The sequence below is a fragment of the Podarcis erhardii genome (genome assembly GCF_964252035.2).
Source record: "Podarcis erhardii genome assembly, chromosome: Z".
NCBI classification, from domain to species: Eukaryota; Metazoa; Chordata; class Lepidosauria; order Squamata; family Lacertidae; genus Podarcis; species Podarcis erhardii.
In genome coordinates this window covers 4,598,887-4,618,808 of record NC_138504.1, presented here as the reverse complement: position 1 = coordinate 4,618,808, position 19,922 = coordinate 4,598,887, and the positions used below count along the sequence as shown (strand labels likewise).

The 19,922-nt window shown below is 44.9% G+C and overlaps 1 protein-coding gene across 4 annotated transcripts in view; it reads left to right on the top strand.

The window, feature by feature from the left end:
* The window catches only part of ARHGEF6 (Rac/Cdc42 guanine nucleotide exchange factor 6), a 370,252-nt gene that overhangs the window by 43,943 nt on the left and 306,387 nt on the right, over positions 1-19,922 (top strand). For all 4 annotated transcript variants that reach the window (XR_014152917.1, XR_014152918.1, XM_081848291.1 and 1 more), the window contains 11 exons: positions 692-762; positions 5,360-5,454; positions 6,813-6,908; positions 7,653-7,775; positions 8,380-8,518; positions 10,757-10,816; positions 12,664-12,810; positions 13,673-13,759; positions 14,990-15,068; positions 15,859-15,998; positions 18,244-18,369. Coding sequence is in view for 2 of the 4 variants with exons in the window: in XM_081848291.1 (XP_081704417.1) it covers positions 692-762; positions 5,360-5,454; positions 6,813-6,908; positions 7,653-7,775; positions 8,380-8,518; positions 10,757-10,816; positions 12,664-12,810; positions 13,673-13,759; positions 14,990-15,068; positions 15,859-15,998; positions 18,244-18,369 (1,163 nt within the window). In the remaining 2 variants the exon portion in view is untranslated. The remainder of the gene's footprint in view (positions 1-691; positions 763-5,359; positions 5,455-6,812; positions 6,909-7,652; positions 7,776-8,379; positions 8,519-10,756; positions 10,817-12,663; positions 12,811-13,672; positions 13,760-14,989; positions 15,069-15,858; positions 15,999-18,243; positions 18,370-19,922) is intronic.

The following is a 19,922-nucleotide window of genomic DNA, read 5'->3' as shown; positions in this document are numbered from 1 at the left end:
CTTCCTTGCTTGGATGAGAGATGGGCAGGGGGAGGGTTGAGATTTATTTATTTCATAAAAGTTACACACAGCTTGATTGTAAAAACCCAACCTCAAAGTGGTTTACAAAAAGAATAAAACAACGAAATTCTCAGCTAAAAACAACAATGTAAAAACCTTCAAAAATAATAAAAGCCAATGATAAACTAAAAACCAAATTAAGGCACATGTCAGCATTCTACATGTCTGGAGAGGCTTTCCTAAACAAAAGTCTTTCTTAGCAGGAATTGAGAAGTGCACAGAGAAGGCACCCACCTCATGTCAATAGGCAGGGAGTTCCGAAGACTGGGTTCTGTCACTCTAACAGGTTGCAAATGTAAAAACCTCTGGCTTTTGTGTAGCTGGAAAATGGCCAGTTTTACAAATGTGAGAGTCACCCTGGTACACCAGGGTTGTACTGCGTGGTTTAAAAAAATTGCTGTAAAATTTTTAATTTATTTTTTTTAAATGCTGGTGCTGCTCCTTCAGGAACCTCTAAAACTACCCAGTTTGCTGGCTTTAATGAAAGGACCTATTGTCAACATCAGTCAATGCTACAGCCTGGCAATTGCAATCTGTTTCTTGCCTGCACAGTTGTTTAAATTTTGCTTGAGATGCCAGCTCTTCTCACCATCACCTGACAGAATAACAATTCCCACTGCTTCTCTTCCAGATAAACCACTTTCTCCAAAAGCTTTGAAAGCAGTTGAAAGCCCTCAGCTCACCAAAAATTACTATGCCGTGGTAAGTTCGTTAAGTCCCCATTATCACTCAGTGCTATTAATTAGACTTATTACTCTTATTATCCACAGGGGAGTTGTTGTTGTTGTTGTTGTTTGGAAGACTGCAGGTATAGTCCTTGAGGTCTTACGATATTCTCATTTGAACCAGAGAAGTTACTAAGAGTTCCAAATGGGAGCATATTTCCCTCACGGCATTTGAACATTTGTTGTCATCATTTATATATAAAGAAAACAAAAAATATGTAAATATTTATTTCTTTATTTTTAAGATGCATTATATGTTTTGCCACAAGATTTAGAGAAGTACCAAAAAACTTTTCGAGGGAATTATTTACTGAGCGTTCATTCTGACTTGCTTGCGGGGAGGAGGTTAGACGACGATGCATCAAGCAACTGTTACCCTACTTTCTAGTGCATTTTCCTCATCACTTTCCTTCCTGCAAAAGGTCCAGCTTTCCAAGGGGAAACAGGTTTTGTTGCACAGGGCCATTGAATGAGCATTGATTGATTGCTTCGTCTCAATTGATGTGACTGAATCCCAAGATCACCACATTCTGGAAGTGACCAGAGAGCTCCCCCTGGAGGCATTTACACAAGCATTCTGCCATGTGCAGAATGATTTAAGAGTGGAGCAAAGTCTGTACCACATGTTCCTGCTGAATATATATATATAATATCATACACACACATATAATATTATCACATAATCTTAATATAAAATCATAATATCACACAATCATAATACACGATCACACTATCATAATATGATATCACATATTATGTGATATCATAATATGATATCACATATTATATCGTACATAAAATCATCACATAGTCATATCATGTAATATGATCATTAGTGACGGAAACTAACCCCTTCCTATATCCATTTACTCGATGACCTGGAGCATGGAAGGCAGATTGAGGCAGTCTCTTGGCTGCACAAGCACAGTGTAACAGCCTGCCCATGTGTGTTAAATATTGGGGCAGGGGAACCTAATCTTCCCTTTGAAATCTGAAGTTCACTGAGAAATGCTGGCAAGCAGCCATCTGGGCAGAAGCTAGCAAGTTTGGCTACCCCAGTGATCTGCCCAGGGCTCCCATTTAATGAGATCATTTTGTATGCCTCTGCTTACCCTTCCTTTCTCTCTAAATCTGCTTGACCTACCATTGAGACATCTTGGTGCTATGTGGCTGAGTTTGACACACAGGATGTGACACTAATGGGGTAGGAAAATGCTCCGGACTTAGAACAGAGTGGGCCTCGAGAACCAGGAGGCAGAATACATTGGCATTTAAAACAGATCTGTATCGTTGTGTTGAATTCCCTGGCTTGGTGGTTCCAGCACAAGCAGAGTCTTTTGAACAGAAACCAAAGAGAGGAAAGAACATTGGGTCCTAACTGAGTGCTGCATTTTGTTGCATAGTGCTGAAGATTGTAGCTCTGTAGGGGAAAACTACAGTTCCCAATATTCTTTGCAGGAAAGAATGAGCTTTAAATGCATGTTGTGTGTGCAGCCTAAGATCCTGCCATGTGAGATGGGTGCACCAACAGCCATGCCTGGTTAAATGTGTTCCTACAGCGTATGCCAGAAAATATTTTGTTATTAGAAATAAGCAATAAAGGATGCCAATCTTAGACTTCTGAAACTCCTTACAAGACCTGATCCTCGTGATCTCTGCAGCTGGAGTATCCACTTGCCCTGTTTCATTATAGACTCAGCTCCTCCACTGTGCCCTCACAGAAGTAGAGATTGAGCTGGATGGTGAGAGCAGGGATTGAATAGTGGGGGAGATTCTGCATATCCTTTTGTTTACCAATGGCCAGTGCCTCTTTAAACTATGGAGTGATTGCCATAGCAGCACCATCTTTAGATGCGGCCACGATGGCCAACTATCGCCCAGTCTCAAATCTTCCATTCTTGGGCAAGGTGATTGAGCGAGTGGTTGCTGAACAACTCCAGGCACGCCTGGAAGAAGCGGACCATTTGGATCCCTTCCAGTCGGGATTCAGGCCTCATCATGGGACTGAAACTGCCTTGGTCGCACTGGTTGATGATCTCCGGCGGGCCAGGGACAAAGGTGAGAGCTGTTTCCTGGTTCTGCTGGATCTCTCAGCGGCGTTTGATACCATCGACCATAACATCCTTCTGGACCGTCTTGAGGGGCTGGGAGCTGGGGGCACTGTCATACAGTGGTTCCGCTCCTTCCTCCTGGGCCGTGTTCAGAAAGTGGTGGTGGGGGATGAGTGTTCAGACCCCTGGGCTCTCACTTGTGGGGTGCCTCAGGGTTCTGTCCTCTCCCCCATGCTTTTCAACATCTACATGCAGCCGCTGGGAGAGATCATCAGGGGGTTTGGGCTGGGTGTTCATCAGTTTGCGGATGATACCCAGCTCTACCTCTCTTTCAAATCAGAACCAGTGAAGGCGGTGACAGTCCTGTGTGAGTGTCTGGAGGCGGTTGGAGGATGGATGGCGGCTAACAGATTGAGATTGAATCCTGACAAGACAGAAGTACTGTTTCTGGGGGACAGGAGGCGGGCAGGTGTGGAGGACTCCCTGGTCCTGAATGCGGTACCTGTGCCCCTGAAGGACCAGGTGTGCAGCCTGGGAGTCATTTTGGACTCACAGCTGTCCATGGAGGCACAAGTTAAATCCGTGTCCAGGGCAGCTGTGTACCAGCTCCATCTGGTACGCAGGCTGAGACCCTATCTGCCTGTGGACTGCCTCGCCAGAGTGGTGCATGCTCTGGTTATCTCCCGCTTGGACTACTGCAATGCACTCTACGTGGGGCTACCTTTGAAGGTGACCCGGAAACTACAACTAATCCAGAACGCAGCAGCCAGACTGGTGACAGGGAGCGGCCGCCGAGACCATATAACACCGGTCTTGAAAGACCTACATTGGCTCCCAGTACGTTTCCGAGCACAATTCAAAGTGTTGGTGCTGACCTTTAAAGCCCTAAACGGCCTCGGTCCAGTATACCTGAAGGAGCGTCTCCACCCCCATCGTTCTACCCGGACACTGAGGTCCAGCACCGAGGGCCTTCTGGCGGTTCCCTCACTGCGAGAAGTTAAGTTACAGGGAACCAGGCAGAGGGCCTTCTCGGTAGTGGCGCCCTCCCTGTGGAATGCCCTCCCACCAGATGTCAAAGAGAACAACAACTACCAGACTTTTAGAAGACATCTGAAGGCAGCCCTGTTTAGGGATGCTTTTAATGTTTGATGTATCATAGTATTTTAATATTCTTTTGGAAGCCGCCCAGAGTGGCTGGGGAGGCCCAGCCAGATGGGCGGGGTATAAATAATAAATTATTATTATTATTATTATTATAGCATGCAAGTGGCATAGAGTTGACTTACGGACAGCATCTGATCCCTGGAAAATTCTGGCCCTGATGTTAGCACCTTGGCTTCAGCTGGTTCCTTCATCGGAGCTACAGGCTTTATGGCGCAGTAATTAGGTGCCCGGCCTGCAGAAATCAGTCCTCTCCCACAACACTAGAACTTGTGGAGACCCAAGGAAGCTGGATGTTAGGAGATTAAGGACAGAGAAAATAAAGCACTTTTTTATTCACTGCATAGTTAAACTATGGAACTGGCTCTTCCAGGAGATGGTGAGGGCCACCAACTTGGATGGCTTGAAAAGAGGATTGGACAAATCCATGGAAAAGGAGGCTGTCAGGGGCTGCTAGCCATGATGCCTGTGTTCCACCACCACTGCCAGAGGTGATTCTGCCTCTGAATGCTGCTTTATGGGGATTATGAGAAAGAAGGCAAATTATAGCTTCTGAAGAGAGACCACAGCAGGGAGGAAAGGGTTAAATTCTCCCTCCACACCACATGGTTATCACCTTCCCACCTCCCACTCCAGCAACTGCTGTGTCTTTTCCTTTTTTAAAATCATCCATCTTAAATGCAATAAATAAATAAATCCAGGTTCGAACTCAGAAGCTTCCCAAAAGCAAAGTCCTTCATGCGTGATATGCTGGCCTCATGTGGAAATGAAGGAACTCAGTGGCAGAACACCTGCTTTGCATGCAGAAAGTCCCAAGATTTAATCCCTGGCATTTCCTGGTTGTTGTTAGCATCCATCTGTCTCGAGAAACAACGGAGTACGCCTCCGGGGGTGAAGTCCAACTGCTGTGTTAGCAGCACCAAATTACTTTTCTGGGGTGCAGTCCTGGTCAGTGTGTCTGGAGGTCCTGGGCTGCCCAGAGGACAAGACCTCCCCTTTGGCCTTGCTGATATGGTCCAAAGGAAAGCAGAGCAAGGCGTTTGGCACCCGCTTGGCTGCAGGAGTTGATGAAAAGAGGCATGCAAGGCACCATCCAACCATCTTAGGGTCTCCATTCTGGATTTGTGTAGATTTCTTGTCCTGACTATATCCCACAAGGCAGTGGAGGTTTGGGACCAGAGTTTCCCTTCTCCTAGATGGGCTACCTGCCCAGGTAGATGAGCCCCTGATAAGGCTGATACATCTCTCTCTCTCTCTCTCTCTCTCTCTCTCTCTCTCTCTCTCTCTCTGTGTGTGTGTGTGTGTGTTCAAAACACATTCCCCCCTCTCTCTTTCTTACACACCCACCCTCACTTGCTACAGGTACTTCAGAATATTCTGGAAACAGAGCGAGACTATGCCAAGGAGCTGCAGATGCTTCTGGGAACGTACCTGAGACCTCTCCAGTCCTATGACAAGTAAGATCCAACTTGCTATTGAGTTGATGTCTTCTGTTAAGATGGGTAGAGATTAATCCTTGATTTGTACAAATTCTTGAATGGTTATTTACTATTTAGATTTCCCCAGCTCCAGAGCCTGTCGCTGGTTAGACTTGATGCTTTAAAAAATATTTTTACCTGAATGTGCTCACTTCTCTGAATCCAAAAGTCATTAGTGATGGACACAGCTTTAAAACTTTTAAACACCCTGCTCACAGATTTTAAAGGTTCCTTTCAAATGTTGTATTTCTTTTCCATTACTTAAGCTTATCCCCAAAATGGACAAAAGAGTCTTATTACAGGAGGAGTGATACACACTCAAAATTCAAGTGTGTTGTGGAAATTGAGGAACAGGTTGTTGGTGATCAAAACACTGTAACTGATATGATCACAGTCTATTTCAGGGGTGCGCAGCCTCTGACCCTTGGACTGGACTTGACCCACCATGCCTCCCCATTTTAGGAAAGCCCAGCCATGCACCCTATGACAGGTGTCATGTGTGATGTCAGGGGTGGAGTGGGTAAGGGCAAGGCTTCAAAGGGACAATCAGGAGTTCAAAATAGCCTCCTGGTTGCTAGTTGCTGAAACAGAACAAGGCAGCAGGAGCGCAAGGAGGGGAAGAAACTGATTTTTCCTCCCAGTGATGCTCCTTGAAGCCTCCCCATGCTGATCCAATGTCCAATGCCCAAGGTTGAAAGGACCAGTGCAGAGTGGACTCTGCAAACCTTCCCATACACCCGCTTCCAACCTTCAGTGGAGAGCCAGTGTGGTGTAGTGGTTAAGAGCGGTAGACCCGTAATCTGGGGAACCGGGTTTGTGTCTCTGCTCCTCCACATGCAGCTGCTGGGTGACCTTGGGCCAGTCACACTTCTCTGAAGTCTCTCAGCCCCACTCACCTCACAGAGTATTTGTTGTGGGCGCGGAAGGGAAAGGAGAATGTTAGCCGCTTTGAGACTCCTTCGGGTAGTGATAAAGCGGGATATCAAATCCAAACTCCTCCTCCTCCTCCTCCTCCTCTTCTTCTTCTCCTTCTTCTCCAGTGTCTCCCGGTTCCTGTAGCTTCTGTCCTCAGTGCTCCCAAAATTGAGACAAATTAGTCTGCAAAAGGTTGAGAACCCTGCAAAGGATTTTGACAATGTGCATGGCTTCACCCGCCTGTCAAATTTGACCCACAAGGCCGATTCTGATAAGGATTCAGCCTGTGGACCCTAAAAGGTTTTCCTCCCCATGCCCAATGGTAGCTTCCTATAACATGAAATGAAAGCGGCATATTCCTTCAGTGCTTTTTAATGAGCAGATTTGATTTGCCCATTGTCTTGGTATTTGAATTCTTCCAGGCTGAGTGCCATGGATATTGCATCTTTACTTGGAAATGTGGATGAAATCTGCACCTTTCAGCAAACTCTCAACCAAGTGCTGGAAGAATGTGCTCAGTAAGTGCTTGACATTGCATTCGGGCAAATGTTTCCCATTTCTTTGAAGCCTGCTAATTGGGAGGGGTGGGGTCAAGAGGAAAGGATTGTCCAGTTGGAATATATGTACGGAAGGGGGAGAAATTCATATCAGTTCAGCTTTTAATGTGAGCCTGGCTAAGCCACACTTGCCAGAGCAATGCACAACCCAAGGTACTGCCAGCCTTTTAAAATTCTCACTTCTCTGAATTTTCCAACTCAGTTCTCCAACCAAAAAATGTTGGGTGCATGCATTCATGAAAATCCCATCCATAAGTGCTTTATTCTAGGGGAAATCGCTCACAAGGAGGTCACACTTGGCAGAATTGTGCACAACTCTTTCTACCAGGAGAAATGTAAACTTAACATGCTGACATATCTTTCAGGGGATCTTTTAAAAAATAATAATAAACTGAAATATGGAAAACTGAATTTAAGGTTAGGGAGGAAATGGAAGTGATTGCTTCATCCTTGTTTAGATATAAGAAAGCCTGATTACAAAATGCTTTCTTGTCTTTGGAAAGGTTCTGTGACCTTTAGCAAATTCTTGGCCTTGCTTGCTCATATGCATGGTGTAGGCAAGGGCTTGAACTTGGGAGATTGTGCTTTGCTAACCAGGTGAGCTCCTGCCTGAGGTGCAAGACGTGACCTCCTGACCAACCCCCCATTCCCTTAACCATTGCACACAAGCCTGCTCTGAAACCCTTCCCTTGTATATTACTGCAGGCTCCCAGAGCACCAGCAAAAAGTGGGGAGTTGCTTCATAAGCCTGATGCCCCAGTTCAGGTCTCTGTACCTCACCTATTGTGCTAACCACCCTTCTGCAGTCAACGTCTTGACTCAGCACAGGTAAAAATTAAAATATTATTCTATTAGCTTTTCTCGCTCCCCGTCTTCTTCCTCTTCCTCCTTCCCTTTTAAATCCGCCCCCTTCTGCCCTGTGCAATCCAGGAACTCTAAAATCCTGAATTACGGAGAATGTGAAAAGGCAAGTTAAACTTGGCACATCCTAGTTACAGGTAGGTAGCCGTGTTGGTCTGCCGTAGTCGAAACAATACCGTAGATGGTATCTGAAGAAGTGTGCATGCGCACAAAAGCTCATACCAATAACAAAGTTAGTTGGACTCAGGTGGACTCTAAGGTGCTACTGGAATATTTTTATTTTTTATTTTGGCACATCCTGTTATTCCTCTCTATTACCTTGTTGCTGATTAGGTGTGATTAAATAATATTATAAGGTATTATATTTATGTTGATTGCTTATCTACGTGTAGCAACAATAAGTTACCAGATATGGGAATTACAGTATATTTTTAAACTCATAAACATTTTATTTTGTTTTAAAAGTGCCATTCAAAATGGTGCCAGCTACAGACCCTAAGAGTGGCCATGTTGTTTCAGAGCAAGAGTCCATCTTGTTCAGTGTGTCTTTTTTTGTGCACCTGTCTTCCAGTGACGAGCTGGAGAAGTTCATGGAGATTCAGGGAGCCCCCTGCCCAGGGATACTGACCTTAACCACAAACCTCAGCAAACCATTCACACGACTGGATAAATACATCATCCTTCTGCAAGAGCTTGAGAGGCACATGGAGGTGAGCTCAATGGCTGGGAGAGGCATACCTGCTAGCAAAAGAAGGGTTTGTTTGCGCTCTCTGAGCAATCATGTCCCTGGTACTTTTGGCCAACTCCCAACAGCAGGGTATGGTCAGCCATTCAAAGACCACATCCCCCAGTGGATTGTAAGTCAGAGGCCACATGCTGAAAATGCGCAGAGCCAAAGGCAAAGTGGCCACACTCCTTTACTCTTCCTTCAACTCCTCTTTCTCCTTTTCATAAAATTGTAGAGTTGGAAGGGACCCAAGGGTCATCTAGTCCAGGAGTCTGCAACCTGCAGCTCTGGAGCCGCATGTGGCTCTTTTGCACCTTTGCCGCGGCTCTGGGGTGGATACTATCGAGGGGAGGAGGCGCATTGTGCGCCCCAACACTTCCCACTGGCGAGTGCTGTACTGGCTGTGACGTCGCATGTGGGCAGTGCGTGCGTTAGTCACGCACCGTCCCGACGTCACCTTCCCGCCCGCCCGCCCGCCTGCCCGCTACATTGTAAGGGGCATGTACGCTGGTCACTGTTTTGAAGGGGAGTGAAGAACACACACACACACAAAAAGGTAACTTGTTAATTTAACGTTTATTTCTATGAGGAGGAGTAATTCTGAGGGGTCAAACAAAGAAATAATAAAAAAGTGACAAAAAAGTTATTTTTATAATGACGAGTTTTGTGGCTCCCAGATTTTTTTTCTTCGGAAACAGGTCCAAGTGGCTCTTTTTGTCTTAAAGGTTGCAGACCCCTGATCTAGTCCAATCTCCTGCCATGCAGGAATCTTTTCTTTCTGCCTCCCCCCCCCCACTTTCCCCTCATTGCCACCCATGTGAAATTAGACCAAGGGCCACAGGTTGTCCACCCCTGCTCTGTGGATTTTTATTTGCAGCTCTTGCCGACACGAGTAAGCCAACTTCAGGCCTCAAATACTTGCTTGTCTTGTTTCACCTTACCTTCTGGGCAACAGGTAGGTCCAGAGGCAAAAGCAGGCAGATAAATGAAGGTTCTCTTTGTATACAGTAGGCTGGTTTCTGCATGCACTCTCTCTCAAACCCTCTGTGCTCCCGTTCAGGCAAGTATAAAAGCAGTTTCAGAGTCCAAGGCACATTCCAGTCAAGCAAAAGTGCTTCAGGAGGTGACACAGCAGGGCTGACAGAGAGGCTTGGAGGAATCTGAACCCCAGCCCTGTGGAAGATTAGCAGCAAAACATAACTGATGCATGCTCTTGCAAGCATGAGAAGGGGCTCAGACCACAGAGCTGTATTGCTGAGAGGCAGATACTCAGACCATAGAAATGCAATGGGTAGAGAGGGTTCTCTTTGATGTCATTTCCCCTCCTCTCCTGAAGAGGAAGGAAGAGCTGGAATAGCTCAGTTGGTAGAACATGAGGCTCTCAGGGTTGTGGGTTTGAGCACCAGGTAGTGCGAAACTTTCCTGCATTGTATGGGGTTGGACTAGATGACCCCTGTGGTCCCTTCCAACTCTACAATTCTATAATCAAACTTATTCCCTCTCTCTCTTCCTTTGACCAGTGATGGATGCAGACATGCCTCCACTTGCCCCAGCTTTAGGCACATGCCTGAAGCTGGTTATGCAATAAATATAAGTATCTTGTCTGGATAGTTTTTATGGCTACTATTGCTGTGAACCAATGCATGATTATAAAGTAAGTAAATCATATTTTTAAACTTAGTTTACAGGTTGTTGCCCAGCTCTGTGTTAAGCGGTGTCTAAGAAAGAGAGAGCTAGCTTACTTCATTAACTGGACTTGCTCAAAACAAGATTTTAAAGTCTAATTCCTATGCTTTTACTTTTGCTGCCAAAGATGGGATTTTGAAACCGTCCAACCTATAGATGAGGACACCTGGAGGGATAATTGCAATTAATATATCCTCTGTTATCCATTAAAACCCATCCCACAAGTCCTGAACTTCCCCACCCCAGTTTTAGATGGTTGTAAACTGCCTTAATATCCCTGGGGTAAAAGTCAGTATATAAATGATTGCAAAAAATAAGAATGGGTCTTAATATACGCCCCCTTGATCTGCTGCGCTTTGACTTAACACACACACACAGCTCCATCCTGTGTCGCTGTTCTTTCAACTAGCAGCATCTTGGGTTGGGTGGGGAATGTGTTATGAACACACACACACACACACACACACACACACACACACACACACACTTAGATATACCTGCCCTTTTGCACACACTAAAGCTTCTCTTTTCCTAGGAAGCTCATCCGGACCATGAAGATGTCTTGAGAGCAATCACCTCCTTCAAGTCTCTTGTGGTAAGTCTTGGAAGCAGGCTCTGTGAGCCACACATCACCAGGAGTGGAGCAACCTAGGGGGATGATGGAGGGTCAAAAACCCAAGACTATTTCTGCAGCGGGGTCCCCTCTCCAATGTCTGTCCATTCAGCATGAAAGGGGAGTTTTTCAGCCACTGAGAAGGTGTCTTCTCACCCTGCAGCCAATCAAAGTGGAAGGAGGTGAGTCAGCCGCTGAGGATTGGCTCCTAGGGCCACTCTGGAGAATGTGCACAGGAAGAACACAGATGACAGATTGTTCTGTGTGTTCCAAAGCTCAGCATTTAGGGAAACTGGGAAAAAACCAGGTGCTTCAGTTTCAAGAAGGTCATTGCAAGTTCTGCTACGTACGAGGAAAACACAAGTTAAGCTACTCTGAAATAATCTATTGGAGCATATCAAATCGCCTGCCCATTCTTTTGCACAGAAAATAAGTTGATCTGTTTGAAAGGCAACACAGAAAGGTCTGCATTGACCATTATAATATTTAATATTTTTATTTTTATTTCTGCAAACCTTGGGTCTTCCTAATCCTTCCTCTGACTTATGCATGGATGGTGCCCTGATATGGGTCTATGCTTGTAGAATGAATTCACCATTTGTATGGGATAGGAGTAAGGAACCCACCCAAGGGCCCAGTTCACTTCTGTGCAACCTCCCTGGGGCCACGTGCCAGTGGTGGGAGGGGGGCTGTAGACAATAATGGGCAGAGCAACAAATGCACATTTTACCTTTCCATGGCATGCTCCTTTCTACCCCCACCAACACCTCTATCATCCATCCAGGCAAGCAAGTTATTGGAGTTCAGGGCACATTCCAGCCAGGCAGAAAAATATTGAAGGAGCATATGAAGTGAGGGCCGTGTCTTAGGGAGAGGTTGCTGGGGAGGGAGTGTGGCCTGGGGAGAATCTGACAGTGAGGGCCACATCTGGCCCCCAGTACAGACATTTCCACCCCTAGTATGTGTAAGGAGTGCCCCTTTGAATCCCACCCCCGTGCATTTTCCTAGGAACGTTCGCTCACATAAATTCAGAAGCTGTAGAGATTTAAAAGATTTAAACTCTCCACATGGGGGCACTCTTACCCCACTCAAAGCTCGATCTTCTGTTCTTAGGAAAGCAAAGATTCTTTCTTTCTCTTGCCTCTTCCGCTGCCTTCACTGTAGTCCAGTCTGGTCAACCTGCTTCCTTCCTCATCAGAGAAGAAGCACGTGTTGTGGTGGGAAGGTGGGCAGGAGACTTCTGAAGCTGGGTGCAAAGAAGGAGGTGGATGTTGGTTGAAAACAGGAAAGAAAAGAGGCGTTGAGTTAGCTCAGACAGCTGGGGAGTGGAGGCATTGCTGTGCTTCTCCTGCACAAGCTCCCTGGTTCAACCCCCTACATTTCCGCAAAGAAAGAGCAGGAAAGATCCTTCTCTTCTGTCTGAGACCCCAGAGAGCCACTGCTAACCATAAGAACACCTGAAGAGCCCTGCTGGGTCAGTATAACGGGGAAATCTGGTCTTGCACCCTGTTCTCTCAGTGGCCAATGGGAAACCCACAAGCAGGACCTGAATCACTTGCGATCCCTAGCAACCAACAGAGGCCTATTGACTCTGACACATGAGGCAGAACGTTGCTATTGTGTCTAGCAGCCACTGGAGCCACGAACCACCTTTGTTGCCATCCCTCAGTTCTTAAATGAGGCATCCAGAACCATATATCTATTCCCTCTCCTCCCATTTCTTTGTGGTTTTTTGGGAGAAGGAAGAAAAACAGGGGCTTGTGTTTCGACTTGCTTTTTATGCTTGCCCTCTGATCTGTAACCAAAGCCTTTCTTTTCTCTCTTGGCAGTCCCAGTGTCAAGAGATGAGGAAGAGGAAACAGCTTGAGCTCCAGATCCTGTCAGAGGCCATCCAGGGATGGGAGGGCGAAGACATAAAATCAATGGGCAACGTCCTGTATATGTCACAAGCCTTGGTCCAGTATGGAGGGAGTGAGGTGAGAGCAGCAGGACTTAATATCCTAAACCTTGAGAGCTGGACTCTTTCTCCATCACCTCTTTGTCTATTTTCTGTGGTCAAGGGCCCAGATATGACCCTCTTCCCCCCAGCTCTACCAAAAAGGAGGTTTCTCTCATTTACACATCTCAAGTCCAATATGGGAGAAGTGGGGAGGTGAGAGGGCAGACTAAAAAATAAAAAGAAGACCCGTGAATACCACTTGTGTTTGCCTCTGTGATTTCCATCCCTGACCTTAAATGAACAAGAGGATTGTGGGGATTTTCACTTGCATTTACATTTCTGGCAGAATTCTCCAGCATGTCTAATTCAGCCCTTTCCCAGGCTTGTGATGGTGTGAGACTCAGGTAGCAGCAGGGTGTGCCATTTTAGGAGTGGTGAAACTTTATGTTTGCAAATTTCTACAGTGAGGAGTCTTTAAAAATGTGTTTTTAGGTGTCAGGAATTCAAATCTCCTAAAGTTTTTGGATAGAACAGTTAGCTTTGTAAACCTATGTTTTGAATAAGAAGAACGCGAACTGCTTTTGGAAACCTGAATAATTTTTATTTTGCCTTCTGAAAATGCTGGCCATTGCTAAATAATATTAATAATATTAATATTAATATCAATTTATAACTGTTAATACTTGGCAATCTTTTTAATGATTTCTGTGCAGTTTTTCACACATTTTACTTGCCGGCCAAAACAAAATTATATTAATTTAATCAAAATATCTTTTAGAATCCCCGAGTCATGTTACAACTTTTTAGCATTTTCCTCATTTCTGGAATTTGAAAACTGAAAAATTCAACATGCCCTAAGTCAGGTGGGCCTCAGCGTGAATTTCCCTTTTTTGTTTCAGGAAAAAGAAGAAAGATACCTCTTGCTGTTTTCTAATGTCCTGCTGATTCTTTCCGCCAGTCCTCGGATGAGTGGATTTATGTATCAAGTGAGTAGTGTCTTATTGGGATTGCAGCAATTTGCCTTTTTTTTTTTTTTTTTTTGGAAGGACAACTGTGCATTATGGCCACGTGCCCCCCCCAAAAAAAAATCCACCAGAGGGGGACCTATGACTTTTTCTAGCCTTTTTGCTAATTGACCCCTGCCATTCATAGCTGCACCTGGAGTTGGACAGTTCTGTCAATTTCACTTTATACTCTTTATATTTTCCAGCATTATATTTGGTTCAGTCCATTTCATCAACAATTTGTGGAGAGAGAGATGGCGTTCCTTTTAAAAAGTCTGCACAAAAATGCCCATACATTGATGCGCTTGCACTTGTCCTAACAGGTGCATTTTTTCCTGTAAGCAGGTTGCCTAAAATACACAGCTTTCCCTGAAATAATGTAGTTTTGTACATTATTTGCAGCAGAATATGCTTTTTTGTGTGTGCACACACTTTGCCTGGGGAGCAGCATGAAATTTCAAAGGAGAGCTCCGTTTTAGTTTCCTTATTAGTTCAGGAAATGTAAATGAGGTAGGTTTGCCTTAAGAAAAAAGAAATCTAATCATTTGACAATTATTAACAATAATCAACAAAACTGCTCCAGAAAAAAATACTTCAAATCATAATATTCTACAATAAAGTATGGCTTAAGATGAAATGACAATATTTCTTCCAAAAGAGCCCCCTCAAAATCCACTTAAATTTGCTTTTGCGGGAATAAATTATTTTCTTGACAATATTGTATAAGGGGCAACCGGTTTCCCCAAAATTTATTTCCATATTCACTCGCAATTCTCATCTTTAGATGTTATTTTTGACAGTGTAGCCAAATTCCAGACTTTATGAAGCCAGTCTTTCCAAGGAGCAATGCAACTTTTTATTTTTTATTTTATTTTATTTTATTTATGGAAGCACCATAAACCTGGCACTAGATTAGAGCAGGCATTCTCTCTTCACACTTACACAGGAAGGCACACGTTATCTTCAGATGCGCTGATGTATACGTGTTCCATTTAAGATCAAAGAAACCCAGCTCCCCTTTGAAAACTACTCTTTGAGTCATATGCCGATTTGAGCATATTCAGCTAATTGATTTGATGAGTTGACTTGGGTTTCTTTAATAAGGTGGCAGTCCCTAACTAAAATTTACATATTGCAAAAAAAGTCGGTCAAGGTTTCTCAGAAAAACGTTGACATAATACCTTTCTTTCTTTCTTTCTTTCTTGGGAGCAGGGAAAGCTCCCTTTAATAGGTATGATGGTCACAAAATTAGAAGATGTGGAAGTCAATGAACATGCTTTTGAAATTTCAGGTCAGTGTGCTGCTAGCGGCTTAGATGCACGCATTGATTAGATTAGACTGAATATATATACCCACTTTTCTACTGTAAAGATACCCAAAGCGGCTTGCAATAGAAGGCAAAAAAAGAAGAAGCAACATATAGCAATGATGCAAGATGCTGAATACAATATAAAATACATAGGAATGTAAGAACATCAGGAGAACCTTGTTGGATCAGGCAAAAGGTCTACCTGGTCCATCATCCTGTTCTCACAATGGCCATGCCTACATCCTGTGGGGAAACCCACAAGCAGCCACTCTCCCCACTTGTGAATTCAGAGCTATTGGTATTCAGAGACATGCCAGGTGGCATTCAGCTAAGTTTTACTCATAGTAGACTCACTGAAAACAATTACAGACTGAGGTCCATGAGTTTCAGTGTGCATATTTTCAGTAACACTGAGTTGAATCCTTCTGATGGCCTCTGGCAGTGGAAATAAGATGCTGTCACCATGGTTGGTAGCCTTATTTAGTGGGAATAAATGGTGTATTTCAATGGTGGTGAACCTCTGGCCTGTAGGCTAAAATCCTGACCTGGCAGGGCATTCCAGTTTGGCCCATGGCGCCATTTTCCACAAGCCCCATCCTTCTGTCAATCAAGGGATGTCACTTGTGGCAGCAGCTGATGAGCCAGGAGGGAGGGAGGGTGAGGTTCAATTCTTCCTTGGCTGTGCAAACAGGTGCTTGAAGCCAAAACAGAATGAGTGGGCTATTATTATTTTTTGTTGTTGTTTTTAAATGAGTTAACCTGGTTCCTACAGGGAGCCTGATCGACCGGATTACGGTGCATTGCAACAGCAGCCAGGATCTGCACGACTGGCTTGACCATTTGCACAGGCTGACCAGGGGGACGGTTTCAAGCGGCAGCCTCTCCAAGACACACTCCTGGGGCTCTCATTCTGTAAGTTGATCTGCTTAGTGGGGCAATCTTAGTCTGTTCCAGGCTCCTGGGGAGGGTGGCAACACACCTTCTGTTCCTGCAGGGGGTGCTAGTGTGCTAGAAATCCACTATGACCAGAATCCTATGTAGGAGTTGAAGAGAGAATGGGTTGCCTTCACCCTCTGCCCTTCAGATCCCTTTTGAAGCCTCTTACATTGTGTGCTCATACCAAATAGTATGGGAAACAGCCCTACTAGAAAAATTAACTAATAAACTGAAACTGACACGGGGACAAACAGAAGAAGACGCCTTCACCCCGGTATGGCTCCCCTTTATCACATACACAGCCCAACAGGACAACGACAATAATCCACCAACAGCATACAAATCAATATGGCTAACCTGATCCAAAACACCCACCCACCTCACTCACACACGAAAACAAAGATCACCACAGCCAATCACAAGCAAACAATCACACCCTAAGCCAACCCCAACCTCTCTCACCACCAAAGGAACACAAGGGAACAACACAAGCAACGCTGACACCAAACTCTACATACATTAAACATAATAGAAACACCGCCACCCGACCCCACCCCCATCCATCCTCCCTCTCCCCACCCCCCCTTTCTTTTTTCTTTCTGTTTTCTTCTCCCCCTAATGCCTCAACAAATGAAACGGATTTGTAAAAACGTTACATGGAAGAAGAAGAAGGGGGAAAAAAAAACGAGGCACTACACTTCTGTAAAACAAGAAAATCCTTAATAAAAAATACATTGTGTGCTCATTTATTAAACTGTTTGGGTTGGCTAAAGCTGCAGCTGCTTATTTTGTTTCCTTGATGTTTCCCTAACTGTTGATTTCCACATTATAGCTGAGCTTTCACCAACTGTGAAAAGCCACTTCTGGATTTTTTTTATTTTAAATTATATTTTTTTTCAATGTTACAAAACCACATTCACATTAAAATAAACATTTCCCCACTCCTATCTTTCTTTAAGGGACACGGGTGGTGCTGTGGGTTAAACCACAGAGCCTAGGGCTTGCCGATCAGAAGGTCAGCAGTTCAAATCCCCATGACAGGGTGAGCTCCCGTTGCTCAGTGCCTGCTGCTGCCAACCTAGTAGTTCGAAAGCACGTCAAAGTGCAAGTAGATAAATAGGTACTGCTCCAGTGGGAAAAAGGTGTTTCCGTGCGCTGCTCTGGTTCGCCAGAAGCGGGTTAGTCATACTGGCCACATGACCTGGAAGCTGTACGCCGGCTCCCTCGGCCAATAAAGGGAGATGAGCACAGCAACCCCAGAGTTGGCCACGACTGAACCTAATGGTCAGGGGTCCCTTTACCTTTTTATCCTTCTTTTAAAAAAGCCAGCCATTTACAACTTCCCTTCTTCCCTGGTTCCTTTAATTTCCCCACCTATCCCGCATATTCTTGTATATCCATTTAACTCCCTTATTCCTTTGCTGTGTGTTAAACTGTTGAATTCACCCTAATCTTACCAACGATTTCACATGTTTACAGTTTTTTTCCAGATACTCCACAAAAATTTCCATTCCTCTGCCACTTCTGGAAATTTAATACTGCAAGTTTAGTGCAAGTTTCCAGCAAAAAAAAAAAAGGGGGGGGGAGAGAGACTTGCAAAAAAAGTTTGCAAATACAGTGGTACCTTGGTACTTGAACAGCTTGGCTCCTGAACAAATTGGCTCCCAAACGCTGCAAACCTGGAAGTGAGTGTTCCAGTCCGTGAACGTTTTTCAGAAGCCAAATGTCCGACGGGGCTTCCATGGCTTCCGATTGAGTGCAGATGGCCAATCAGAAGCCATGTCTTGGTTTTCAAATCATTTTGGGAGTTGAACGGACAACCAGAATGGATTAAGTTTGGGAACCAAGATACTGTTATAGTGGAAATGAGCACCATACTTGTGCTGTGCTCGACTATATTTCCCTTTGTGGCTTTTATGTTGTGTGAAAGCTCAAGTAGAATCTGAACATCAAGAACATAGGAAATTGCCTTATCCTGAGTTGAGCCATCTAGTTCAGTATTGCCTACACAGACTGGAAGTGGCTCCGTAGGTTTGCAGCAGTGTTCTCTCCCAGCGTTATCTGGGGATAGCACCTGGGGCTTTCTGCTTGCAAGGCGGGTGCCCTTCCCCAAATGAGGCAGCACAACCAAAATGGGCCCTCTTTCCTTTCCTTGCAAGATGTGGGAACTCTCAGCAGGTTAACAAGCTAAATCAATAAATAATAACTGTTTTATCATCAGACTTTCAGCTCTACTGGACAAGCCCGTGGCCCATTGGAGCCGCCCAAAATCGTTAAGCCCTGGACCTTAAGTTGCCTCCGCCCTGCACCTCCCCTCAGGCCATCGGTGGCACTCAGCTACAAAGAGGTAATTGTCACAAATGGGTCTGGGTTGTGCCGCTGGATGAATACTGGGCATTGCTGCCTCGCTTTGTGGCTGGATGTGTAAGCTTAACACAGGAGGCTGGCCCCACTAAGCAACAAGTTTACAAATCCAGGCAGAAGGGCAACCCAGAGGCAAGGTTTTCCACTGCTGTAGAATTTTAGCGTTGGGATCGACCTTAGAAGTCATCTAGTATAAATCCTGCTGTTCAGTGCAGGAGCTGTAATTGAGGACACACCTCCAGAATCCCTGAGGGATGGCTACTTGGCTTCTGCATAATACTTCCAGAGAGGAGAGCAGCTCCTACCATCAGGAAGTTTCTCCTGCCGTTTAGCTGAAATCTGCTTTGTTGTACTCTGGTCCAACAAAGACACCTGCTCTGCCTTCTGCACGACAACCCTGCAAATATTTGAGGGCTGCTCTTACGTCTCCCCTTTTTTTGGGGGGGGGGGTCATGTCAGTAGCTCAGTGAAGGTGTTGACCCAGTATGTGGCAGCTGCGGAAAAGATAAAATACCATGCCAGGGATCATTATTAGGAAAGGAACCGAATAGAAAACTGCCAATATCATAATGCTATTATACAAATCTATGGTGTGACCGCATTTGGAATATTGTGCACAGTTCTGGGCTCCTCGCCTCAAAAAGGATATTGTAGATTTGGAAAAAGTTCAGGAAAGTCCAGCCAGAATGATCAAGGGGGTGGAGCAAATCTCTTATGAGTCTCCCCCCCCCCCCATTTTATCTTTTGGGTGTATTTTTGTCTTTTTAAACCCATAGAAGAACTGGGATTCTTAGGAATAAAGTGTATTTCATATTTGGTAAAAAGGTAAAGGTTTACTGCTCCAGCAGCCAAACGTCTCGCAGAGAAAGAAAACCACTTCCCCACTTAATTGCATCCATCCAATTTCTTCTCACACTATAACAGTGTTCAAATCTAAGCCCACAGGAAACTGAGCTGGCATAGGGGAGTTATTTGCATCATACAGGAAACTTGTGTCGCAACCCCCGAAAGGTGTTACTATAAAATCACTCTTCAATACTTTTCAGGGATTTTTTTTAATGACTCATTTTTTTACACGACTCACCCCTCACACTGCTTGTGCTGGAGGCTTGCTGGCTTCTGTACACGGGTGCTGATGGTCTATTTTTGTTCCTAAAATTTCATAAACATTGTCAGACATTGCCAAAGATATTTTGTTTTGTTTTGTCTTGCTCAGTATTCTTGTGTCCATTTTTCTTGGGAGTATATTCCATTGCTGTCCATGGGTCTAAGTAACTGAGCACTGGTGTGGTCATCAGTTTTTAAGTGTGGGAGCTCATCATGGCAGTCAGCATTGCCCCACCAAAGAGAAATCTCAAGTGGGCGTTGGAAATCCAACAACCATGCTATAAGATATTTGGATAAAGCCTTGCTCACAGGGAGGCTGTGCTGGCTTCTGTTTTGTGTTCTGGCTCCTCCCACCATGGCTCTGGCCCCACCCACCATTGGCCAAGGCTCCCTGATTGACTTTCCTCTGTGAATCAATGGCCCTTCTTT